Consider the following 25,989-nt stretch of genomic DNA (forward strand, 5'->3'; position numbering starts at 1 on the left):
AGTTTCAGAGTCTCTTCAGACATCGATTTTGGTCTTTTCTTTCTTTCCTGTCTTTTTAATGACCTCTTGCTTTCTTTACGTATGTCCTCGATGTCATTCCATAACTTGTCTGGTCTTCAGTCATAAGTGTTTAATGTGTCAAATCTATTCTTGAGATGGTCTCTAAATTCAGGAGGAATATACCTAAGCTTGTACTTTGGCTCTCTTGGACTTGTTCCAATCTTCTTCAGTTTCAACTTGAACTTGCATATAAGCAACTGATGGTCTATTCTGTAGTCTGTCCCTGGCCTTGTTCTGACTGATGATATTGAGTTTTTCCATTGTCTCTTTGCACAGATGTATCTGATTTGATTTCTGTGTATTCTATCTGGTGAGGTCCACATGTATAGCAGCTGCTTATGTTGCTGAAACAAGGTATTTGCAATGAGGAAGTAATTGGTCTTGCAAAATTCTATCACGCAACATCCATCATTGTTCCTGTCACCAAGGCCATATTTTCCAACTACTGATCCTTCTCTTTTGTCCAACTTCTACATTTCAATCACCAGTAAATATCAATGCATCTTGATTTCATGTTTGATCAATTTCAAACTGCAGAAATTGGTAAAAACTTCAATTTCTTAACCTTTGGCCTTAGCAGTTGGTTCATAAATTTGAATAATAGTCATATTAACTTGTCTTCCTTGTAGGTGTATGGATATTATCCTATCACTGACAGCATTGTTACTGCAGGAGACATCTTGATACGTTCTTTTTGACAACGAATACAATGCCATTCCTCTTCGTCATTCCCAGCATAGCAGACCATATGATTGTCTGATTGAAAACGGCCAAAATACCAGTCCATCTCAGCTCACTAATGCCTAGGATATCAATCTTAATGCCTTCTATTTCATTTTTGAAGGCTTCCAATTTTTCTAGATTCATAAGTCATACATTCCATGTTCCAATTATTAATGGATGTTTGCAGCTGTGTCTTCTCATTTTGAGTAGTGCCACATCAGCAAACAAAGGTTCCAAAAGCTTGATTCCATCCAAATCATTAAGGTTGACTCAACTTTGAAGAGGCAGCTCTTCCCCTGTCATATTTTGAGTGCCTTCTAACCTGAGAGGCTCATCTTCCAGCACTATATCAATGTTTCATTGCTATTTTTAAGTTTTTCATTGGCCAATTTTTTCAGAAGTAGACCATCAGGTCCTTCTTCCTAGTCTGTCTTAGTCTGGAAGCTCCTCTGAAACCTGTCCACCATGGGTGACCCTGCTGCTATTTGAAATACCATATCTTCTAGCATCACAGCAACATGCAAGCCCCTATACTATGACAAACTGACAGACAAGTGGTGGCCATAAAGACTACAGCCTAGAAAACCCAAAGGGGTAGTTATATTCTGTTACATTTGGTTGCTGTAAGTAGAAAATCAACTACAACATGGCTATAGCAGTGACAGGTATATACGTATGTGTATGTGTATTACTGTTGTTAGGTACTGTCAAGTTGATTATGACTCATGGCTACCCCATGTGTGCAGAGTAGAACTGCTCCATAGAGTTTTCAAGGCAGTAACCTTTCAGAAGTAGATCACCAGGCCTGTCCTTCAAGGCACCTCTAGATGGATTCAAACCGTCAATCTTTTGGTTAGTAGTAGACCACTTAACTGTTTGCACCACCAGGGACTCCTATGTATCTGTATATGAAAGCTCAATGCCTGCCACTGTAGACATTTCTCAAATGCATAACTGACTCTTATTAGCATGGAATCTTTTATCATGTTTACTTTTTCACACAGATTAAATAATTCCCTTCAAGGGTACAAAAACAAACAACATGTCTGGAATAAAACCAGGGTCTCCAGACCTGTCCTGATGTATAAATCTCAACTCCTCTATCTCTGCCCTATTAAGCTTTGAGCTAGCCAAACCAACATTTTAATAAGTATTTTAATTTACTATAAGGCATGATAGGTGACTACTGAAACTAGTTTGCTGTAAATACCTTCAATTGTGATATTTTTTACCAACACAGGCTTGGCCGCCTTAGAACCCATAAGGATGCCTGTAGTTCTCCAGTATAGTATGTTTGTGCCTGATTTTAGCATTACCTGCAAAGGGAAACACAAGACACCCAGGTCAGATAAACTATGCTACTTCCAAACTCAAAAGCTACTCCCTTATATACTTTTTCAATGCATTATATTGAAACACCATTAACTTATACCCATAAATTTAAATCTACTGCTAATTCAGACCTAGGATCTGCTGAAGTTCATATTTCTGAATTAAAAAAAAAACTTTGCCAAACATAATACTATATAAAATACTACAGAATTTGGTTTCATATAGAAGGAGAAGAAACTAAGGTCTGAAAAAAAAGAATGATTTTCAAACCATCTGCATGAACTATTTTGGTTTATATTTCCAAGAGAGTCATCTTAGAGGGCAAAGTCACTCAGCCCATATGTGTATATAAATAAGCTATAACTATTTAGAAGTAGATCTTTGAACTCTAAAAGCAAAAACGCAAAAGAATTAGTTTGCTTCTTTTAAAATTTTTTAATAAACAGCAGTACAAAGGCCAACCAGAGAATATAGAATTTTTCTTATAGGATGACTGGTTTTAACGCTCTGACTCCAGAGCTTAAATGATACTATGTCTAATATTTACCTCCTTTGCCACTGGAACATTTTTTCAATTACAAATCAAACTAATTTTCTAAAATTTCACATTGATTCAGGCAAAAAAAACAATCTTGAGGGGTCCTTGCTTTCTTGTCTGCCATCTTTATTATTTTATGCAGACTCTGGCTAGTCAAACTCAAGCTGTGTAACATTAAATCACACCCAACAACTTCACCCTGCCAGAAATTAAGAGAAGCAGTGCATTAAGTACTTTTCCCTTATCTTAAGTGTCTGTAAGTGAAGAAAGCATATTTGTGGCCAAGGCTTACTTGTACCTTCAAGCCCAGCTGACTGAGTGTCCAGGTGAATGGATTGCAATGGTGCTAATATCACTTTCAGGAATACAGATTAAAAAATATTCTGAAAGGGCACCTTGTATTTATCACCCAAGCTACAACCACAAATGCAAAGATGGGTAGTCACTGAAACAGAGCTCAGTCTGCATTGGAGACACTGCACCAGGCCCTTCCTCTATGTCATCTTATTTAATACAACAATCCTACAAGATTGTCCCCAGTCCTCAAATGAAAAGTAACACTCAAAGAGATTAAGTAACTTGTCTAAAGAAACACAACTACTACAAGCCAAAGCTAGAATTTAAATCTGCTTGCCTCCAAAGAAACAGTGCCTCAAATAATAACAATTTCACGAAATCACGTTACCTAATGATTGCCTCCAGGCATTTAAAGAATTATCCTATTGACATAGGTAGTTACTTTACTCAGTGTGAACAGAGAGGGCAAAACGTGGACCAAGTGACAAATACATAGGAAGCAGGTTTAGGCTCCAAACGTAGGTAAATGTTAGAATAATTAGAGCTGTCCAACAATGGAGATAGTACAAGCCCCAAGAAGACAAGCTTGAAAATCCCCCAACAAGACAAGCTTGAAAATTCCCCAACAAGACAAGCTTGAAAATCCCCTAACTAGACAAGCTTGAAAATCCCCCAACAAGACAAGCTCGAAAATCACTTGGGGCAATGCAGAGGAAGTTGGATGAAGGGAACTCAAGGATCCTTCCAATGCCAAGAGTCACGGATTCTATCACATGTAGCAGGCACATCTGTAAACTTACATATTCAGAGTTTCTGTATATCAGTTTTGAATAGTCTTACTTCTTGTTAATGTTCCTTTGAGAGTGAGGAAAATTGGATATGAGGGGAAAGGGACTGGAAGAGAACCTATGGAGAAAGAGAAACATAGGGAAAAATCTCTATAAAGAATCTGAGTCCATGAAACTTAGGGGCAATGCCTTCCCTAACTGTAAATTATTGAAACAAATAGACAATTTTAATCTTTTTTCCTTAAAATAAACTTTAAGGAAGAGTTGGAAAGAAGGAAGGAGAAGAGTAGGGTTGGTGGGCAAGAAGAAAGAACAAAGAGTGACTTACTGAATGAGAGCCCCATTCTCCATTGTCTGTGAGTTTTACCCACTTGTCTGTGGTGGTGTCCATCTCCTGGCACTGATCATTTTGAATCTGTGAATTAAACAAAAGAGTCCCAGTAAAGCTTCTTGAATAATAGCTTTAATTAAATTCTGTACCCAGTACAGGGCAGACTAAAAGAATTTCTTTCAATACATAGGGAGCAATGGTCATGAGTAATTCTCAACAAGTAAATACACCAAGACCTCTGGACCCTAAGTGACAACAGCATATGGATGAGTGGTTCTAAGTAAACTGACCTCATTATTGTAACAAAAAGCCCAGCCCATCAAGGAGGAGGGAAAATAAGAGAGACAGAGAGTGTGCAGAGTTAACAGTGACAATGCCTGTGAAAGAGAAGTCATTACCAAAAATTCAAAATGTTTTAACACAGCTTGCACTCACCAATTAGACCCAATGGTATAAAAATAAACAGTCTGTTTTTACGATATTTGGAGCCATAAATTTTTTAATTAATAAATAAGTGATGTCTCCTGTGTTTTCAATTCCACAGGACTTAATTCAAGTATGTAGGTAGGTAACTGTGGCCAAAGTCAAATTCTCAAATTATTTGAGGATAAACTGTAATCCTTTATCACGCCAGTTCAGATGACTACAGCTAATATCTTTAGCACTATCACTTTGTATTTCTCAGGCAATTCTTCCAAAATGCCTGTGGGTTAAAACCCATTGCTGTCAAGTCAATTCCAAGTCATAGTGACCCTATAGGACAAAGCAGGACTACCCTGTAGGGTTTCCAAGGCTGTAAGTTCTACGTAAAAAGACTGCCACATCTTTCTCCCGTAGAGTTGCTGGTGGGTTCAAACTGCCAACCTTTTGGTCAGCAGTTGAGTGCTTAACCACTGCACTCCCAGGGCTCCCTGCCTGTAGATTAGGAACTCTGCTTTTCCAGATCTACAAAGAATACCGAGACCTTAAAAACCTAGCACATCTTCCCAGTATTGTACAATAGTCAGCAACCGAATAGGGTTAAGATGACATCTCATCACCTCCACTTTAACCAAAATGTTTAATTCTTCTCTAAATCATTTTGCCTCTTCCCTCATCCTCCTGACCAATTTACAAACAACATAAAAATATTCTCAGTAAAAGATATTTCCTAAAGACTTACTAACTAAAAAATAGATCCTTTTACCACCCAAACACCACAGAATAATAGCTAATGAAGATATTTGCTTTAATTACAACTAAGTGTCATATTTATACTATAAGTATAATGGCCATCTTAATACAAGTGTTACAACATTTGAGAGCAATATGGACCTGGATATACCTTGGATGGTCATTATTTGGATAAGCTGGCTTTTTTTTTTTTCAGCTGAAAGACATTATGAATTATCATATATTCTGTCATTTTGAGCTATCTTACTCATTCCAGAAGTAGTAAATATATAACCATATTCCAATCACTTATTTTCTCTAGGTTTCACTTGCATCATTAAAAAAAAAAAAGGAGGCGTCACAGATTCTTGTAAAAATACCAGACTTAATGGTCTGACTGAGACTAGAAGGACCCCAGAGGTCATGGTCCCCAGACCTTCTGTTACCACAAGACAGGAACCATTCCCAAAGCCAATTCTTCAGACAGGGATTGGACCGGACTATGGGACAGAAAATGATACTGGTGAAGAATGAGCTTCTTGGATCAAGTAGACACATGAGACTATGTGGACAGCTCCTGTCTGGAGAAGAGATGAGAGGGCAGAGGGGGTCAGAAGCTGGCAGAATGAACACAAAAACAGAGAGTGGAGGGAAGGAGTGTGCTATCTCATTAGAGGCAGGGCAACTAGGAGTATATAGCAAGGTGTATATAAGTTTTTGTATGATAGACTGACTTGGTTTGTAAACTTTCACTTAAAGCACAATAAAAAAAAATTTTTAAAAAGGAGGGAGTCAAATGAGAGTCCCGTTTAATTCTAAAATTAAATATTTTAATGCTTGAAGTTATGTAACATCCACATATGTAACTCCCAGAGCACAACTAGCCTCTTTAACAGTCTTCAGCCATCTCCTTTCCATTAACTATCAGCATGGTAACTGTGAAGTGATGACTCTCTGAGCCAGTAAATGGCAACCAATAAAGCTGAAACATCAGTAAAAGGGGGGAAATAGAGGCACATGAACTTGCAGACAATAAAGAGAAGAACAAAGTCATCACTGAAAGGAAGTAATGAAACTATGTCATAAGAGTACTTTTACTGATAGATCTCAAAGGACTTATGGGGCAATACAAAACCAAATATTTATTCTAAGTAGACAACAAGAGGTGATATACCTGTTCTGCAGAGGAAGAGTCCAGTGAAAAGAAGAGAGATTATTATCTAGAACAGTCACTTTCAACTTTGGCTGTATGTTGGAATAACCTGGGGAGCTGTCAAAAATTTAGAAGCCCAAGTCTCATCCCAGAACAAATAAACTAAAATATCTGAGAGTGGAACCCAAGCATCTGTATTTTTTAAAGCTCCTCAAAGGATTCCTACGAGCAGCCAAATTTGAGACCTATTGATACGGACAGAGCCCTGGTGGTTCACTGGTTAACAGCTCAGCTACTAACCCAAAGGTCAGCAGTTCAAATCCACCAGCTACTCCTTGAAAACCCTATGGGGCAGTTCTACTCTGTCCTATAAGGTCGCTATGAGTTGGAATCAATTTGACAGCAACGGGCTGGGGCTTTTTTGTTTTTTGTTGATGTTGACTAGAATTTGGACTTCCTGGATTGCAAATCTTGCCAATTTTTGAGGAGGAAAAAGATTTAAGGGGATATTGAATGTTTGGGACAACATTAGGTAACTGCCTCGCTTCTTAATTTTATTTTAACTTTAGCAACATTGCCAAAATGCCCCATGAATAGTTATTCACTATGTGTAATGTTTTGCAAATAAATTATAGCTTAAAAAGTCAGTATCTTTGAATGTTCTTTACCATCTTAAACTCTTCAAACAATATTAGAGCTAGGAGGTGCCTTAAAAAGGTATTATCACACAATTCACCTTACAGAAGACAACGCTGAAGGACAGAACGTTAACTTACTTGCCCAATTATCACATTGCATTCCAAATTGCAGAGTTTGGAATAGAGCCAGAATCTCCTGACTTCAAATCCAGGACTCATACTTTCATAGAAAATGTCTCTTGCTATCAAAGTTCTGACTTAGAATTTTCCATTTTCAGGAGCAATATAAAATTTTTTTAGAACTATTAGTACATTTGTCCTCTAAATCTGGACCACTGAAACATTTAACAAGATATTTTTCCCGGTTGCTTGCAAAACACACACTTTGTTCAGTGTAAGAAGTCAATCTGAAAACATTTTCTTAAGCATTTGAGTAATTGCCACAACAAATATTTGCTAGATTAGAAACATAAAATAGTTAAGTAAATTTAGTGGTAATATTCTATTCTGTAAGAGTAACTTTTATCCTATATCTGTAATGCTATTTAGCCTTTTCCCAGAGACATCAACTATTCCATCCACTGATTCCTGATTCCTTTAGATTGTACAAAATTCACAGAATGAGAAATACATACCATTTCTACTTTCAAAGTGTTGTCCATAAATACATTTAAATAACTCTAATTAGCAAAAAAAAAAAAATTTAATTACAAAAAAGACCTTCTTAAATGAAAATTAAAACCAGTAGAAACTTCATTTTTAACAAAATAGCATGTGTAGCTATGAAAACAAAATTAAAGTGAATCTTGTTGAAAATATCTGTCACACAAGAAGTCTAAACAAAATGGCCATATCTAATGATCACAACCGAAGTAAAACAAGCCCAGTGTTACTCCACAAGGTGAGAGTTCAGAGGTAAAGAAATTAATATTAGCCAGAAAACAAAAACAAAACGGTTTTTAAAAATTTCTTTGGCTCTCAAAAGGTTCAGTTAATACAAAAACCTGAGGAGACGTAAAACATAATGGGAGCAACTGATTAAAGGAAATTTTACATGAATGTCCCTTAAAAAGTAAATTACAGAATATAAAGTCCTTACAAAGAACTCAAAGAAGATGTTGTTGTCGACATACTGGTACTCAAAGAAGACATAACCTGACTTCTTAAGGTGAACAGCATAGATCAAAGATACCGTACAATCATCACGATTAGACTCTATGTAATTTCCACGAGGGATCCAAGAAGAGCTGTGGAAACAAAACCAAGGGCATTTCACGTTAGCATTCAGAAGCCTCTTCTGTTCACAAAGCTGTATAACCCAGGTCCAGACGTAAGTTCCCTGAGCAAAGCATAGCAGAGAAAATCAGAAGCTTCTCCAGAACTCAAACACAAGCTCTATTATAGAGCAGAGTTTCATTTCTTAGGGCACCTGATTTTCTGAATCTTGTTAAGATAGACTTGCTATGAAACTGCTCTTTTCACCTAAAATTTGACCACCAAATACCAAAAAAAAAAAAAGCCCACTGCCATTGAGTCAATTCCAACTCATAGCGACCCTTATAGGACAGAGCAGAACTGTCCCACACGGTTTCCAAGGAGCACCTGGTAAAATTGAACTGCCATCATTTTGGTTAGCAGCTGTAGCTCTTAATCACTGGGCCACTAGGGTTTCTGACCACCAAATAGGTGACCCCTAATTCTAGTATTTGTAGGTAGAAATATTCTCTCACACAACATGTGAAGTTTTATTTATATATATACACACACAGGTGTCCTTGCTATGAGAGAAAAAATATAGATCACAGTTTCGAAGTATAAAGTAGGAAGAAAAGTTTGAGATTTTATGTAAAAAACAAAACCAAAAATTAAGAAAATATATTCGTTTTATCTTACGGTTAACAAAATTTAACCAAAAATGCAACCATCAGCTAATTCTCAGAATTAACCCATAATGAGTAACATGCTAACTTTTTGGGCAAAGCTATTTTGTTTTTTGGTTTTTTATTGAACTTTAGACGAAGGTTTACAGAACAAACTAGTTTTCTCATTAAACAGTCAGTACACACATTGTTCTATGACATTGGTTAACAACCCCACGACACGTCAACACTGTCCCTTCTCAACCTCGGGTTCCCTATTACCAGCTTTCCTGTTCCCTCCTGCCTCCTAGTCCCTGCCCCTGGGCTCGTGTGCCCCTTCGGTCTCCTTTTGTTTTATGGGCCTGTCCAATCTTTGGCTGAAGGGTGAACCTCAGGAGTGACTACATTACAGAGCAAAAAGGGTATCCGGGGGCCATACTCTCAGGGTTTCTCCAGTGTGTCAGGCCAGCTAGTCTGGTTTTATTTTTGAGTTAGAATTTTGTTCTACATTTTTCTCCAGCTCTGTCCAGGACCCACTATTGTGATCCTTGTCAGAGCAGTCAGTGGTGGTAGCTGGGCACCATCTAGTTGTACTGGACTCAGTCTGGTGGAGGTCATGATAGATGTGGTCCATTATTCCCTTGTATCTTTAGTTTTCTTCATTCTTCCCTGCTCCCGAAGGGATGAGACTGGGCAAAGCAATTTCTAACCAAACAGTATGATAACACAACTTAACATTCTTCTCTTCAGATTTAACTTTTTATCTGGGTGAGAACGTCCAAGATGCCTGAATATTAACAGTGAGATTTTGGCAAATTCTTTTCTTTTTTTCTAACAGAAAAGAATCTTAATGAAAGACTAAGACTTCCCCATGCAAACATAACTGAATAACAGGTGCTGAATTTGCCTTTTCTCTTTAACAACCTATTAAACTAAACAAAATATAAGAATCATTTTCAAGTATTGGTAATAGGTAGTGCTGGACTGAGATTTTTAAGAGCAGGAAAGTGCGTGGGGTAAAGCCCAAATTCACTTTTTTTTTTTTAAATAATTTTCATTGTGCTTTTAGTGAAAGTTTACAAATCAAGTCAGTCTCTCACACAAAAACCTATATACACCTTGCTACACACTCCCAAAGACTCTCCCCCTAATTTTTTTTTTTTTTTTTTTAATGAGACAGCCTGCTCTCTCCCTCCATTCTCTCTTTTTGTGTCCTTTTCGCCAGCTTCTAACCCCCTCCACCATCTCATCTCCCCTCCAGGCAGGAGATGCCAACATAGTCTCAAGTGTCCACCTGATCCAAGAAGCTCACGCCTCACCAGCACCCCTCTCCAACCCATTGTCCAGTCCAATCCATGTCTGAAGAGTTGGCTTCGGGAATGGTTCCTGTCCTGGGCCAACAGAAGGTCTGAGGGCCGTGACCACCCAGGTCCTTCCAGTCTCAGTCATACCATTAAGTCTGGTTTTATGAGAATTTGGGGTCTGCATCCCACTGCTCTCCTGCTCCCTCAGGGGTTCTCTGTTGTGTTGCCTGCCAGGGCAGTCATCGGTTGTAGTCGGGCACCATCTAGTTCTTCTGATCTCAGGAGGACGTAGTCGCTGATTCATGTGGCCCTTTCTGTCTCTTGGGCTCGTAATCACCTCGTGTCCTTGGTGTTCTTCATTCTCCCTTGATCCAGGTGGGTTGAGACTAATTGATGCATCTCAGATGGCAGCTTGTTAGTATTTAAGAGCCCAAACGCCACTCTTCAAAGTGGGATGCAGAATGTTTTCTTAATAGATTTTATTATACCAATTGACTTAGATGTCCCCTGACACCATGGTCCCCAGACCTCTGCCCCTGCTACGCTGGCCTTCGAAGCATTCAGTTTATTCAGGAAACTTCTTTGCTTTTGGTTTAGTCCAATTGTGCTGACCTACCCTGTATTGTGTGCTGTCTTTCCCTTCACCTAAAGTAGTTCTTATCCACTATGTAATTAGTGAATGCCGCTCTCCCACTTTCCCTCCCTCCCCCGTCTCGTAACCATAAAAGAATGTTTACTTCTCAGTTTAAACTGTTTCTCAAGTTCTTATAATAGTGGTCTTATACAATATTTGACCTGTTGCAACTGACTAATTTCACTCAGCATAATGCCTTCCAGGTTCCTCCATGTTATGAAATGTTTCACAGATTTCGTCACTGTTCTTTATCCATGCGTAGTATTCAGCTGTGTGAATATACCATAATTTATTTATCCATTCATCCGTCGATGGGCACCTTGGTTGCTTCCATGTTTTTGCTATTGTAAGCAGTGCTGCAATAAACATGAGTGTGCAAAATCTGTGTGTGTAAAGGCTCTTATTTCTCTAGGATATATTCCAAGGAGTGGGATTGCTGGATCGTATGGTAGTTCTATTTATAGCTTTTTAAGGAAGCACCAAATTGATTTCCAAAGTGGTTGTACCATTTGACATTCCCACCAGCAGTGTAGAAGTGTTCCTATCTCTCCACAGCCTCTCCAACATTTATTATTTTGTGTTTTTTGGATTAATCCAAGCCTTGTTGGAATGAGATGAAATCTCATTGTAGTTTTGATCTGCATTTCTCTAACGGCTAATGATCATGAACATTTCCTCACATATCTGTTAGCTACCTGAATGTCTTCTTTAGTGAAGTGTCTATTCATATCTTTCGCCCATTTTTTAATTGGGTTACCAAATTGACTTTTTTGACTTTCTTCCTCAGGACAGTTTACAGGCCGTGGCACAAGGAGGTAGTGCCTAAACAGAGCACAGTGGTCTCAATGAGCTGAGAAGGCATGGATCAGTGCTAAGGGTAGCTGAAATGGTGATAAATTATAGGCCCAAACCAGAGAAAACAGACTCCCGAAGTCTATATGGAGTTTCCCTGTAAGTCCTGGGAACTGGACTAGACTGTGCGAGTCTAGAGAAAATAGCTGCTACATGGCTGAGATATAATCAGAGAGGTGACTTTAACAGGAGTTATTGGAAATCCAGGCCAGCCAGAGAGGAGACTACTTGATGAGCACATTAGACATCCACTGGAAACTCTAGAACTGCCATGCCAAGGAGGAAGGGCCATGCCCTGCTGGAGGTATCAGGAAATGTTTAAATAAAAGGCCTGAGAGTAAATATTTTTGGCTTTGTAGGCCATCTGGTTTCTTTTACATCTACTTGACTCTGCCATTATATCTCAAAAGCAGCCATAGATAATACATTAAAAAATGGGTGCAGCTGTGTTCCATTATAACTGTATTTACAAAACCAGATGGGCCACAGGCTATAGTTTGCCTACCCCTGCCCTACAGTAAAGGCTGTGACCTAGAATTAAATGTAAAACTAACATAGATCCAGCCTAAAAAAAAAAACCAGGCCTGATGAGATCAAGGTGATCTTCTAGTATATAAAGTGCCTGACAGAACAAAACTCAACATCCTTTAAATGAAGAAAATACAATCCACTTTCTCTACACCTTAACATTCACGATGCCCAGGATCCAAACAAAATGTACTAGACATGAAATGAAATGGGAAAACATGACCCTTAGTTGAGAAAAAAGCCAACCAATAAAAATAGACAAGTACTTAAAATAGCTCTTACAAACATAATCATTAAATGAAAGATGAACATAATGAGTGAATAGATGGAGAATCTCAAGTATTTTAAGAGAAATAAAAACTATAAAAATAAACCAAGTGAAAATTCTAGAACCAAAAATTACAATATATAAAATAAAAAAAAAACTCACTAAATGAGTTTAACAACAAGTTAAACAGAAATTATGTGATCTGAAGTACAGAAAAGAAAAAACCTTGAAAAAAATTCTCAAACTTTTTAGACAATACTAAGTGGTCTTACATGTAATTGCAGTAATGGACGAGAAGCAAAAAAAATTTTTTTTTATGAAATGATGACTAAAAAATTCCCCTATTTGGTGACAAATATTAGCTCCCAAATCCAAGAACCTCAATAAACTGGAAGCAGGATACATACAAAGAAAGCCAAGCCTAGGAACACCACAGTTAAGCTGCTGAACAGCAGAGGTATAAAGTACATCTTATAAGGAGTCAGAGAACTAAAGACACATTATATACACAGGAAATAATGGCTGATTTTCCACCACAAATAAGGGATTTCAGAAGATAACAGAAAACACAGAACTCTATATCCAACACAATAGCCTTCAAAAATGAGGATGAAATAAAAATATTTTTAAATAAACAAAAGCTTGGAGAATTTGTCACCAGCAGATCTAAATTACAAGAAATAATAAAGACAATTTATAGGCTGAAGGGAAATATTAGATGGACACTCAGATCTTTAGAAAAGATGAAAGAACACCAATAATGGTATGTAGATGAGCATAAAAGGCTATATTTTTTTCATTTCTTAAGCTTTTTAAAAGACCACTGATGATTTAAAATATAATATAATATATGAGGATGGCAGAGAACCAGGCACTATTTTGTTCTATTGTACACAGGGTGAGTCGGAACTGACTCAATGGCACCTAACAACAACAACAGTAATCATTATATCGTTGAGTTTATTACATGTATCTAAATAGAATATATGACAATAGCACAAGGAGGAGGTTTTAAATATAACTATGCTGTTTTAAGGTTTTTAATAAGGTTTTTACATATTATATAAATGTACAATAACAACTCTACACTATGAAAAGGATGTGTAATTTAATTTCCAAAAAAAAAAATCCTAGAGCCATCATCAAAAAAAAAAGTAAAATCCAAGGAGAAAAAGCTAAAAAAGCAAATGAAGAAATAAAATACAATTCTAAAAAAACACTAGAGTAACCCAAAATAAGATAGGATAGGAGAAAGAAGGGGAAAACTAGATAGGACAAATAAAAAAAAAAAGAGGATGGTAAACCAAACCTAACCACATCAGTAATTATATTGAATATAATTACCAAAAAACCTACTGCCATCAAGTTGATTCTGACTAATAGCAACCCTACCGACAGAGTGGAACTGCCCCATAGGGTTTCCAAGGTGTGGCTTGTGGATTCAAACTGCCAACCTTTTAGTTAGCAGCCATAGCTTTTAACCACTGAGCCACCAGGACTCCTGAATTATGCCCCACTTAAAAAGCAGAGATCATCAAACTGGACAAAAGCAAAACCTATCTATATGCCATTTAAAAGAAAGTTCTTTAAATATAAAGGCTCAAAGAGTTTGAAAATTAAAAGATGGGAAAAAATACCATGTAAACAGTAAGCATAAGAAAGCTACATTAATATCAGCAAGGTTTTAAAAGGATTAGTTCATCAGTAAGATACAATAATCCTAAATGTGTTTGCACCAAACTACAAAATACATGAAGCAAAAAAAACAGAGAGAAACAAAGGGAGAAATAGACAAATCCACAAACATACATGGAGATTTTAACACCCCTCTCTCAGTAATTGACAATGAAAGTAAACAAAAAAGTTAGTATGGATATAGAAGACTTGAACAGTACTACCAGCCAACTTAACTGATATTTATAGGACACTATTTTTTTTTTTTACACATTGCTGGAAACCCTGGTGGTATAGTGGTTAAGTGCTACAGCTGCTAACTAAAAGGTCAGCACTTTGAATCCACTAGGTACTCCTTGGAAACTCTACGGGGCAGTTTTACTCGGTCCTATGGGGTCGCTATGAGACTCGAGGGCAATGGGTTTGGTTTGGGGTTTTTTATATATATATATTGCTGGAGCCCTGGTGGCACAGTGGTTAAGAGCTTGGCTGCTAACCAAAAGGTCGGCAGTTCAAATCCACCAGCCACTCTTTGGAAACCCTATGGGGCTGTTCTATTCTGTCCTATATGGTAACTATGCATTGGAATCAACTCTATGGCAGCGGGTTTTGTTTCGTTTTGTTTGTATCTAAGAACTGCAGAGTACACAATCATTTCAAGAGCACATGGAACATTAACTAAGACAGACTAGATGCTAAACCATAAAACAAATGTCATTAAATTTCAAAAGACTGAAATCTTAAGTTAACCATAAAGCAAAACCATTGCGTAGAGTTGATTCTGGCTCATGTCGATCCTATAGGACAGAGCAGAACTGCCCTGATGGGTTTCCAAGGAACAGCTGGTGGATTCGAACTGCCAACCGTTTGTTTAGCAGCCATAGCTCACAGGAGCTCTTAAACACTGAGCCACCAGGGCACCAAATTAACCATACCAAAAAAAAACCGTTGTCCTGTCAATTCTGACTCATAGCAAGCCTACAGGACAGGGTAGAGCTGCCCCATAGGATTTCCAAGGAGCAGTTGGTGGATTCAAACTGCCTACCTTTTGGTTAACAGCCAAGTTCCTAACCACTGAGCCACCAGGGCTCCAAATTAACCATACCCAACCATAAGACCTTCTAATTATCAAAGGTTACCATTAAGAAAATGAAAAGACAAGCTCCAGACTGAGAGGAAATATTATGTATTATATATACATATAAGAATAGGGAGCCCTGGTGGTACAGTGGTTAAGAGTTTGGCTGCTAACCAAAAGGTCAGCAGTTGAATCGCTCCTTGGAAACCCTATGGGGCAGTTCTACTCTGTCCTATGGGGTCACTATGAGTTGGAACTGACTAGGCAGCAACAGAGACATACATATAAGGAGCCCTGGTGGCACAATGGTTAAGCACTCAGCTGTCACTGAAAGGTCAATGGCTCAAACCCACCAGTCGCTCAGAGGTAGAAAGGACCAAGGGACCTGTTCTATAAAGAGTACAGCCTAGGAAACCCTATGGGAGCAGTTCTACGCTGTCCTAAAGGGTCCAAAGGATCGCTATGAGTCAGAATTGACTTGACAGCACACAACAACAACATACATATGTATGTGTGTGTGATATATACTAAATATTATATAAATATATACATGATAAGGACTTGTATCCAGAATCTGCAAAGAACTCGTACACCTGAACAATAAAATAACCAAAAAGTAGAAAATGGGCAAAATACCTGAACAGGTATCTCACTAAAGAAGATAAAACAAATGGCCATTAATCATACGAAAAGTGGTCAACATTATTCTACATCAGGGAAATTCAAATGAAAACCATAAGGAGATATAATTTCACATATTTACTAGAATGACTAAAATTAAAAAAAAAATGACATATAGATGTTGACAAAGACTGACATGCACCATGTTGGCAAGCACATGGAATAACTAGAACTCTAATATACTGCGGGTGTGAGTATATGATGGCATAACCATTTGAAAAAAACTCTTCGGTTGTTTCTTGTAAAGTTCAATAAACATCTTTTATATAATCCAGCTAACTAAAAAGAAGCAAAAAGAATGCAAGACTGGATGGGTGGAAGGAAGGAAGGAAGGTAGGAAGATAATCACAGCAATATCAGACTAAAATTTACATTGAGAAAATTGTACTTGAAGATAATATATTGAAAACCTCTCTGATTAGCATTCAATTTCTTTGATGAATAAATTATTCCAGGTAGAAAAAGAAGCCATGTCAATATCTTGTGCCCACCAAGGCAAAAAGGTCCTATAACATATTCCTAGTGCCTACCTTTATGGATTACACACAAAGTACTGTGTATGTGTGTATATATATATATATATATATAGGGTTGTAGCATTAGAAATGATAACTTTGTGTGTGTGTGTATATATATATATATACACATATGATAACACAAAGTTATCATTTCTAAAGCCACAATCCTATACAATAAAATGTCAATTAAAATAAGCCAGTGCCAGTTGGCAGAGAGAGTTCTCTGAGCTTGAGAGCAAGAAAGAAAGAGGAAGCAAGGGAGAAAGAGAGGAAGGAAAGGAGGGGGAAAGAGGAGAGGATGAAGGAAGGCGAGGAAACAAGACAAAAACATATCTTCTTTTAGCATAGCTAACTAATTCCCTGGTATCTTTGTTGTTTTTGCTGTTAGCTGCCATGGAGTCAGCCTCTGATTCATAGCAACCATATGCACAACACAACAAAACACTGAATCCCCATGATTGGAAGAGGAACAGACTGTTGTGATCCATAGAGTATTCACTGGTGATTTCTGGAAGCAGATTACCAGGCCTGTCTTCCTAGTCTGTCAGTCTAGAAGCTCTGCTGAAACTTGTTCAGCATCATAGCAACACACAAACTTCCATTGATAGACAGGTGATGGCTGTGCATGAGGTGGATTGGCCAGCAACTGAACCTGGGTCTCAGACACAGAAGGTGAGAATTCTACCACTGAACCTCCACTGCTTCCTTAGACTATGGTAAAAATTTTTGAATTTCTGAGAGGTCACTGCAATAAGTAGATAACCAGAGGCCCAAGTTTGTTTCCTAAACTTAGCCATGTGAAAGAAAATGTTACATGATCAATACATGAGAACGGGAAGGGGTACAGCTCCTTCCTGTTTTTTTCAGGGCTTCAAATCTGTTCGGCCCAGTTCAGTCACAACCGAGGAAGCGTCACTGGAACAGACCTGAATTTTTTAAGTTATGGTGGACTGGAATGGGAAAAATTACACTTCAAAGCCCTGCTAGAAACTAAGTCTCCCTCTTAGAGAACAAGGGCAGCATGCCCACTGCATAGCAACCAAATCTCTTGCCCTGAGATTTTGAGCATTGTCCAAAGCAGCGCTGCCTCCCTCAAAGATGGCAGCACCCCACTCAAAGATAGCAGCCAACTGCACTGCTTTGAATGTGTGTCAACTCTCCTACAGTCCTGCCAATAATCCAGTCTCACGCATCAGGCTCCTGAAAGGGTTTGCTATGCCTTTTCTGAGTGTCCCATTCCAGGGCTTCAACCCAATTTTCCCATTCCCAGCAGCGTGCCGAATCTGCCAAATTGTAAAACCTTGAGTCTGTTCCTGTTTTGCTTCGTGGTCCATGACTGAGCTGGTTTGAACCGGTTTGAAGCCCTGGTTTTTTCCCAAAACAATTTAATATTCCTCTGGCACTGTCATAAGCAAGCTAATAATTTACTATCAGAGAGGAAGAAAAGAAACAAAGAGGCTTTCTATCTGAAACAATCGAGTCTGTATATGTAGGTTATCAAAAAGACTATCTGAAATTATCCACTAAAAATTATAAAAAGATGTCACAAATTGAACTGTGTCCCCCCAAAATATGTATCAATTTGGCTAGCCCATGATTCCCAGTACTGTATGATTATCTGCCATTTTGTCATCTGATGGGATTTTCCCGTATGTTGTAAATCTTACCTCTATAATGTTAATGAGGCAGGATTAGAGGAAGTTATGTTAATGAGGCAGGACTCAATCTATAAGGTTAGGTTGTGTCTTGGGCCAATCTCTTCTGAAATACAAGAGAGAGAAGCCAGCAGAGAGAACTGGGGACCATATTACCACCAAGAAAGTAGTGCCAACGCTAAGGAATCCTCCAGAAAACGACTGAAACTAGTAGAAGAGTTTGGCAGAGTCTCAGGTTATAAGATAAACATACAAAAATCATTTGGATTCCTCTACATCAACAAAAAGAACATTGAAGAGGAAATCACCAAATCAATACCATTCACAGTAGCCCCCAAGAAGATAAAATACTTAGGAATAAATCTTACCAAGGATGTGAAAGACCTATACAAAGAAAACTACAAAGCTCTACTACAAGAAATTAAAAAGGACATACTTAAGTGGAAAAACTTACCTTGCTCATGGATAGGAAGACTTAACATAGTAAAATGGCTATTCTACCAAAAGCCATCTATACATACAATGCATTTCCGATCCAAATTCCAATGACATTTTCTAACATGATGGAGAAACAAACCACCAACTTCATATGGAAGGGAAAGAAGCCCCAGGTAAGTAAAGCATTACTGAAAAAGAAAAACAAAGTGGGAGGCCTCACTCTACCTGATTTCAGAATATATTATACAGCCACAGTAGTCAAAACAGCCTGGTACTGGTACAACAACAGGCACACAGACCACTGGAACAGAATTGAGAACCCAGATATAAATCCAACCACATATGAGCAGCTGATATTTGACAAAGGCCCAGTGTCAGTTAATTGGGGAAAAGATAGTCTTTTTAACAAATGGTGCTGGCATAAGTGGATATCCATTTGCAAAAAAATGAAACAGGACCCATACCTCACACCATACACAAAAACTAACTCCAAGTGGATCAAAGACCTAAACATAAAGACTAAAACGATAAAGATCATGGAAGAAAAAATAGGGACAACCTTAGGAGCCCTAATACAAGGCATAAACAAAATACAAAACATTACCAAAAATGACGAAGAGAAACCACGTAACTGGGAGCTCCTAAAAATCAAACACCTGTGCTCATCTAAAGACTTCACCAAAAGAGTAAAAAGACCACCTACAGATTGAGAAAGAATTTTCAGCTATGACATCTCCGACCAGCGCCTGATCTCTAAAATCTACATGATTCTGTTAAAACTCAACCACAAAAAGACAAACAACCCAGTCAAAAAGTGGGCAAAGGATATGAACACGCACTTCACTAAAGAAGACATTCAGGCAGCTAACAGATACATGAGAAAATGCTCTCGATCATTAGCCATTAGAGAAATGCAAATTAAAACTACGATGAGATTCCATCTCACTCCAACAAGGCTGGCATTAATCCAAAAAACACAAAATAATAAATGTTGGGAGAGGCTGCGGAGAGATTGGAACTCTTATACACTGCTGGTGGGAATGTAAAATGGTAAAACCACTTTGGAAATCTATCTGGTGTTTTCTTAAAAAGTTAGAAATAGAACTACCATACAACCCAGAAATCCCACTCCTTGGAATATACCCTAGAGAAGTAAGAGCCTCTACACGAACAGATATATGCACACCCATGTTTATTGCAGCACTGTTCACAATAGCAAAAAGCTGGAAGCAACCAAGGTGTCCATCAATGGATGAGTGGTTAAATAAATTATGGTATATTCACACAATGGAATCCCACGCATCGATAAAGAGCAGTGACGAATCTGTGAAACATTTCATAACATGGAGGAACCTGGAAGGCATTATGCTGAGTGAAATTAGTCAGATGCAGAAGGACAAATATTGTATAAGACCACTATTGTAAGATCTTGAGAAACAGTATAAACTGAGAAGAACATATTCTTTTGTGGTTACGAGATGGGGGAGGGAGGGAGGGTGGGAGAGGGTTTTTTACTGATTAGTTAGTAGATAAGAACTACTTTTGGTGAAGGGAAGGACAATACTCAACACACGGAAGGTCAGCTCAACTGGACTGGACCAAAAGCAAAGATGTTTCCAGGATAAACTGAATGCTTCGAAGGTCAGCAGAGCAAGGGCAGGCATTTGGGGACTATGGCTTAAGGGGACATCTAAGTCAATTGGCAAAATAAATTCTATTATGAAAACATTCTGCACCCCACTTTGAAGTGTGGCATCTGGGGTCTTAAATGCTAACGAGCGGCCATCTAAGATGCATCAATTGGTCTCAACCCACCTAGATCAAAGGAGAATGAAGAACACCAAGGTCACACAATAACTATGAGCCCGAGACAGAAAGGGCCACATGAACTAGAGACTTACATCATCCTGAGACCAGAAGAACGAGATGGTGCCCAGCCACAACCGATGACTGCCCTGACAGGGAGCACAACAGAGAACCCTTGAGGGAGCAGGAGAACAGTGGAATGCAGACACCAAATTCCCATAAAAAGACCAGACTTAATGGTCTGACTGAGACTAGAGGAATCCCGGCAGTCATGGTTCCCAAACCTTCTGTTGGCCCAGGACAGGAACCATTCCCAAAGACAACTCATCATACATGGAAGGGACTGGACAATGGGTTGGAGAGAGATGCAGATGGAGAGTGAGCTACTTGTATCAGGTGAACACTTGAGACTGTGTTGGCATCTCCTGTCTGGAGGGAAGAGGGGAGGGTAGAGAGGGTTAGAAACTGGCAAAACAGTCACGAAAGGAGAGACTGGAAGGAGGGAGCGGGCTGACTCATTAAGGGGAGGTAGTAAATGGGAGTATGTAGTAAGGTGTATATAAGCTTATATGTGACAGACTGACTGGATTTGTAAACTTTCACTTAAAGCACAACAAAAATTATTAAAAAAAAAAAAAAAGAAAGTAGTGCCAGGAGCAGAGCATGTCCTCTGAACCCAGGGTCCCCGCACTGAGAAGCTCCTAGTCCAGGAGAAGATTGATGACAAGGACATTCCCCCAGAGCCAAAAGATAGAAAGTCCTCCCCTGGAGCTGGCGCCCTGAATTCAGACTTCTAGCCTCCTAGACTGTGAAAGAATAAATTTCTCTCTGTTAAAGCCATCCAATTGTGGTATTTCTGTTACAGCAGCACTAAATAACTAAGACGAATGTAGAAAAGAGTTTGTAGAAACGTCACTGGCTTGAGTGTAGCTACAAATATATTATTAAGAAATTAATTTGTTTTTCCAAGTTTTATCATATTTTTACATACAGTACCTATTATATCCTGAGGGCGATTATTAGAATTTCATGGAAACACAGCTCCATTATTTGTAATGACTGTCTAAAAAATAAAAAATATTTAATTCTTTGCAAATAGCCTTTTTAAAATATAATCAGCAACAAGACAATTCTCAACTTCTTTCTAGAAAAGAGCAAGTACACTTTTCTCAAGATTCTGTCAAGATTCAAAGACTCCTTTGGGTTCTTACTTGTTACAGCCATCTGCTCTGCTGTCAGAAGGACCCACCACAGTGTCCATGAAGGTTGCAACATTGGAAAATCCTGCTGGCAATTCATCCCATTCATCAAATTTGATGCCACTGCCCAAGGAGTAGGTGCCTTCACCACACTTACTGCATACCTGGTTCTTCATTTCTAGATACTCTCCAGAAGCACAGGAGAAAGCTGGAAGACAGAAGAATGGACAGTCCATGAGTCGCTGGCCATCCCTGTCAATTGCTTCCTTTTCACACTTGATAAATAAAATAATTTCAGAGTTATTTTTATAAAATTCAGATCATGTCACACCCTAACTGAACACTTCCAATGACTCCCTTTTCACTACATGCATTTCATATTCTGGCCCCAACCTATTTTACCAGGCTCATCCCTTGTCCCGCCCTCTTCCAAGTATAACAAAATTCATATCATTCTCCAAATATTTCATCCTCTTTCTTGCTGCTGTGTTCCTCTTTCCTTGGAGATCCAGACCGAACCATCTTCTCTCCCTGGAAAACTCCCTTTTCTAACTCTTCATGACAGACAATCCCCTGATCCCCCTAGGCTGTCAGCTGCACCTCCCTCAATGTTCCTGTGATCTCTTTTTATAACTCCATTAAAGCACTTAATATATATAGACCCACTTACAGTTGATGTGAGACTGAGCTCCTAGAAACAAGAATCATTATCTTTGGTTTCCTAACTGTATCTGCCACAAACCAAGTCCAAATAAAATGTTTGCTGATCCAAAAAATGATAACTAGACAAAAAAGGGGTAACAGCAAATTCATCTTTCAAATGCAATAGCTTTACAAATATCTCCGCTCTAAAACCACAAGCCCACTTTTTCAGTATCCACAACCTTAACCTGGTCATTTCCACAACCTAAACCTTATTAGTGATGTCAAGTTCTCTGCTAAATTTGAGAACTTTACCCAGAGACAGCAGGTGTGGGCAATGTTAAGAACAGCCAACACAGTTACAGAGAAGAAGGCAGTTCTACTGCTAAGTTATTATTCATTCAACAAATGCAAATCAATGTCCTCCAAGATTGTGCCTCTGGGTTCAGGGTGGTATTAGTGACTCCAACATGACAAAGGGCTTTTTAATCCTTTAATCAGGGTATTAAAGAAATGAGAACAAAATAAAACCTCCAAATTATCCATCGAAGAAAATATTTCCAGCAGAGAAGGAAGCAACAAAGCCTCACGTTTTAGCAGACTCCTCTTGTACAGTTCATTTGAAAACTTAGCCAGAAATAAAAACAAGCTAATTTTGAAAAACTAATTAAGGAATTAGAGCTAAAATTCACACCCATCTATTTGCTTATCCACTGAATTAACATAATGCTTTTCTTCAGAAAGGCTTAAGATGTTGTCGTACACTGAAACTTAGAACCTTCGAATCAACGTCCCATAATTAGTAAAACATCATAAAATAAAAACAAAAAAACAAACCCACTGTGATTGAGTTAATTCCAACTCATAGTGACCCACAGGACAGAGGAGAACTGCCCCACAGCGTTTCCAAGGCTGAAATCTTTACGGAAGCAGACGGCTACATCTTTCTCCCATGGAGCAGCTGATGAGTTCAAACCTCTGACCGTTCAGTTAGCAGCCAAATGCTAATACTGCATGTGGGCAGTATTGTGCCAGGTTGCGTCACTTCCTAATTCTGTGATCTTAAGTCAATTATTCCATTTCTCTAGGTCTTGGTTTCTGCTTGGAAAAATCAGATAATAATCAGAGCAGCTACCTCATAAGGCTATACTGAGAAGTACTGAGCACAGTATCTGGCATACAGCAAATGCTCACCACAGACTATTACCATTACTTCCAGCACTACCAAAAGAGAAACACGGTAATTGAAGAATATTTATTGTACTTTCTATAGTTTTTGGGTCTTTTTTATTTTGTTCAAAATATACACAGCAAAACATACACCAATTCAACAATTTCTACATGTACAATACAGTGACACTGATTACAGTCTTCGAGCTGTGCAGCCATTCTCACCTTCCTTTTCCAATTTGTTCCCCCACCACCACCACCACTGACATAAATTCACTTTCCCCTAAGCTTCCTATCTAACCTTTTAAGCTGCTGTTTTCAATTTGATCCCAGATAGTAAGTTCTTTTAAAGGAGTCCCTGGGTAGTGCAAATGGTTAAACACTTAACTATTAGCCAAAAGGCTGGTGGTTTGGACCCACCCAGAGGTGCCTTGGAAGACAGGTCCGATGATCTGCTTCCGAAAGGTCACGACCTTGAAAACTATGGGACAGTTCTACTATACACACAAAGGGTCACCTGAGTCAGAATCCACTTGACAACAACAATACAGCAGTTCATGGATCTTTTAGCATACTTGAATTGAAACAATGTTTCCCTAACACGAACCAAAAGCTAGTACTACACTAATCAGGTTTCAGCCAAATCTGCCTGGATTCCTATTTTGTAAATAAAGTTTTGTCGAAATACAGACACGCTCGTTCATATTTCTACGGTTACATACTGTCTGTGATTGCTTTCAAACCACAATGGCAGAGCTGAATAGTTGCAACAGAGACTACACAGTCCACAAAGCCAAGAATACTTATTTACTATCTGATAAAATAATTTTGGGAGACGGTTTAGTCTTGTGTTCAAAATTTAACATATAACTTACTTAATATGAAGTAATATTTTATGATTAAGTTTTATAAGGGACTCTAGAAGCTAAAAAGGAGAAGGTATTCATGAAGCTTGTCTTCTAAGCACAATTATGCTATTAATAGTGTTTTTTATGCCTTGTTAAAATCATAAAGAATATCCCCAACTCTTTGAAAGGTGTTCTCTAAGGCCAGAAGGAAAATGGAGAGAGGAAGTTGAAATTTAATTACTAAACATTTGTCATGTACCAAGGGCTGTGTTTGGTACTTTACCAACACTTATGACAGACCTGTGAGGAAAGAAGGTATTATCCCCATTTATGAGATGAGGAAACGGGGAGATGGTGCATTTAAGAATTTTTTTTTTTTTTAATTAAAGACATCTAGTTAATAAGTTACAAAGCTGATATTCAAATTCAGGTCTGTCTTATTCCAAAGCTAGTGCCCCAAAGAAAATTCAATTCAGGCAATTACTATTACAACCAAAGCAAAAAACACAAGCAATTCCAACTGAATTTATTATATTTCACATCACTCTTCATTTCCTTTCCTGAATTCTTAAGCAACGTTCACATTTATTATAAAGCTATAAACATTTCCACCCTCAGATTTCTTGCAGAATTTGTTAAGTATTACACTTAAAACATACATTCCTGAAATATTTTACGAAGTTACTATCTTCTATACATCTCAATTTCCTCACCTGTAAAAGGAGGATAGTAATAATATCACAAAGAGTTGTTGTGGGAATAAACAAAATAATCCACATAAAGCATTTAGCACTGTGCCTGGCACAAAATGCACAAAAAATGTTAGCCACAATCGTTCACAATATAATTCAACAATCTGGGACATACACATCAATAAGAGCATCTGCCACTGACTTAAACGTTTTTACATTTCTTCATAACAATAAGTAGTCAAGTTAGTTAAATGAATGTTGCTGTTGCTGCTGTTCTTGTTGTTGTTGCTGTCAGGTGCCGTCAAGTTAGTTTCTGACTCATAGTGACCCAATGAACAACAGAACAAAACACTGCCCAGTCCCTTGCCATCCTCACAATCCTTGTTATGTTTGAATCCATTGTTGCAGCCACTGTGTCAATCCATCTCATTGACGGTCCTCCTCTTTTTCTCTCTCACCTACTTTACCAAGCACGATGTCCTTCTCAAGGGACTAGTCGCTCCTGATAACATGTCCAAAGTACATAAGATGAAGTCTCACTATGCTCCCTTCTAAGGAGCATTCAGGCTGTACTTTTTCCAAGACAGATTTGTTCATTCTTCTGGCAGTCCATGGTATATTCAACATTCTTCACCAGCACCATAATTCAAATGCATCAATTCTTCTTTGGTCTTCCTTCTTCATTGTCCAGCTTTCACATGCATATGAGGCCACTGAAAATACCATGGCTCGAGTCAGGTATCCGACTCATAGAGACCCTATACGACAGAGTAGAAATGCCCCATAGAGTTTCCAAGAAGCACCTGGTAGATTCGAACTGCCAACCTTTTGGTTAGCAGCCGTAGCTCTTAACCACTAGGTCACTGGGGTTTCAAAACTGACTCAACGGCAATGGGTTCGGTTTTGGTTTTTTGGGTAGGGCATACTTTAGTCATCAAAGCGACACCTTTGCTTTTTAAAGCTTTACAGAGGTCTTTTGCCACAAATATGCCCAATGCAATACTTCATTTGATTTCTTGACTGCTGCTTCCATCGGCATTGACTGTGGATCCAAGTAAAAGGAAATCCTTCACAATTTCAATATTTTCTCTTTATCATGATGTTGCTTATTGGTCCAGTTGTGAGAATTTT

The 25,989-nt window shown here is 38.3% G+C and overlaps 1 protein-coding gene across 2 annotated transcripts in view; it reads right to left on the bottom strand.

Annotated features, from left to right (window-relative positions):
• Positions 1 to 25,989, bottom strand: part of ELAPOR2 (endosome-lysosome associated apoptosis and autophagy regulator family member 2) — a 180,420-nt gene that overhangs the window by 63,025 nt on the left and 91,406 nt on the right. Inside the window, exons 3-6 of one of the 2 annotated variants that reach the window (XM_049894242.1) lie at positions 21,519 to 21,714; positions 8,112 to 8,259; positions 4,067 to 4,153; positions 1,994 to 2,099 (exon numbers count right to left, since the gene is read on the bottom strand). In XM_049894242.1, the coding sequence (XP_049750199.1) occupies positions 1,994 to 2,099; positions 4,067 to 4,153; positions 8,112 to 8,259; positions 21,519 to 21,714 (537 nt within the window). Of the gene's footprint in view, positions 1 to 1,993; positions 2,100 to 4,066; positions 4,154 to 8,111; positions 8,260 to 21,518; positions 21,715 to 25,989 lie in introns of those variants that run through there. The other variant, XM_049894244.1, reaches the window with a different exon arrangement.

The sequence above is a fragment of the Elephas maximus genome, chromosome 8 (genome assembly GCF_024166365.1).
Source record: "Elephas maximus indicus isolate mEleMax1 chromosome 8, mEleMax1 primary haplotype, whole genome shotgun sequence".
Taxonomy (NCBI): Eukaryota; Metazoa; Chordata; class Mammalia; order Proboscidea; family Elephantidae; genus Elephas; species Elephas maximus.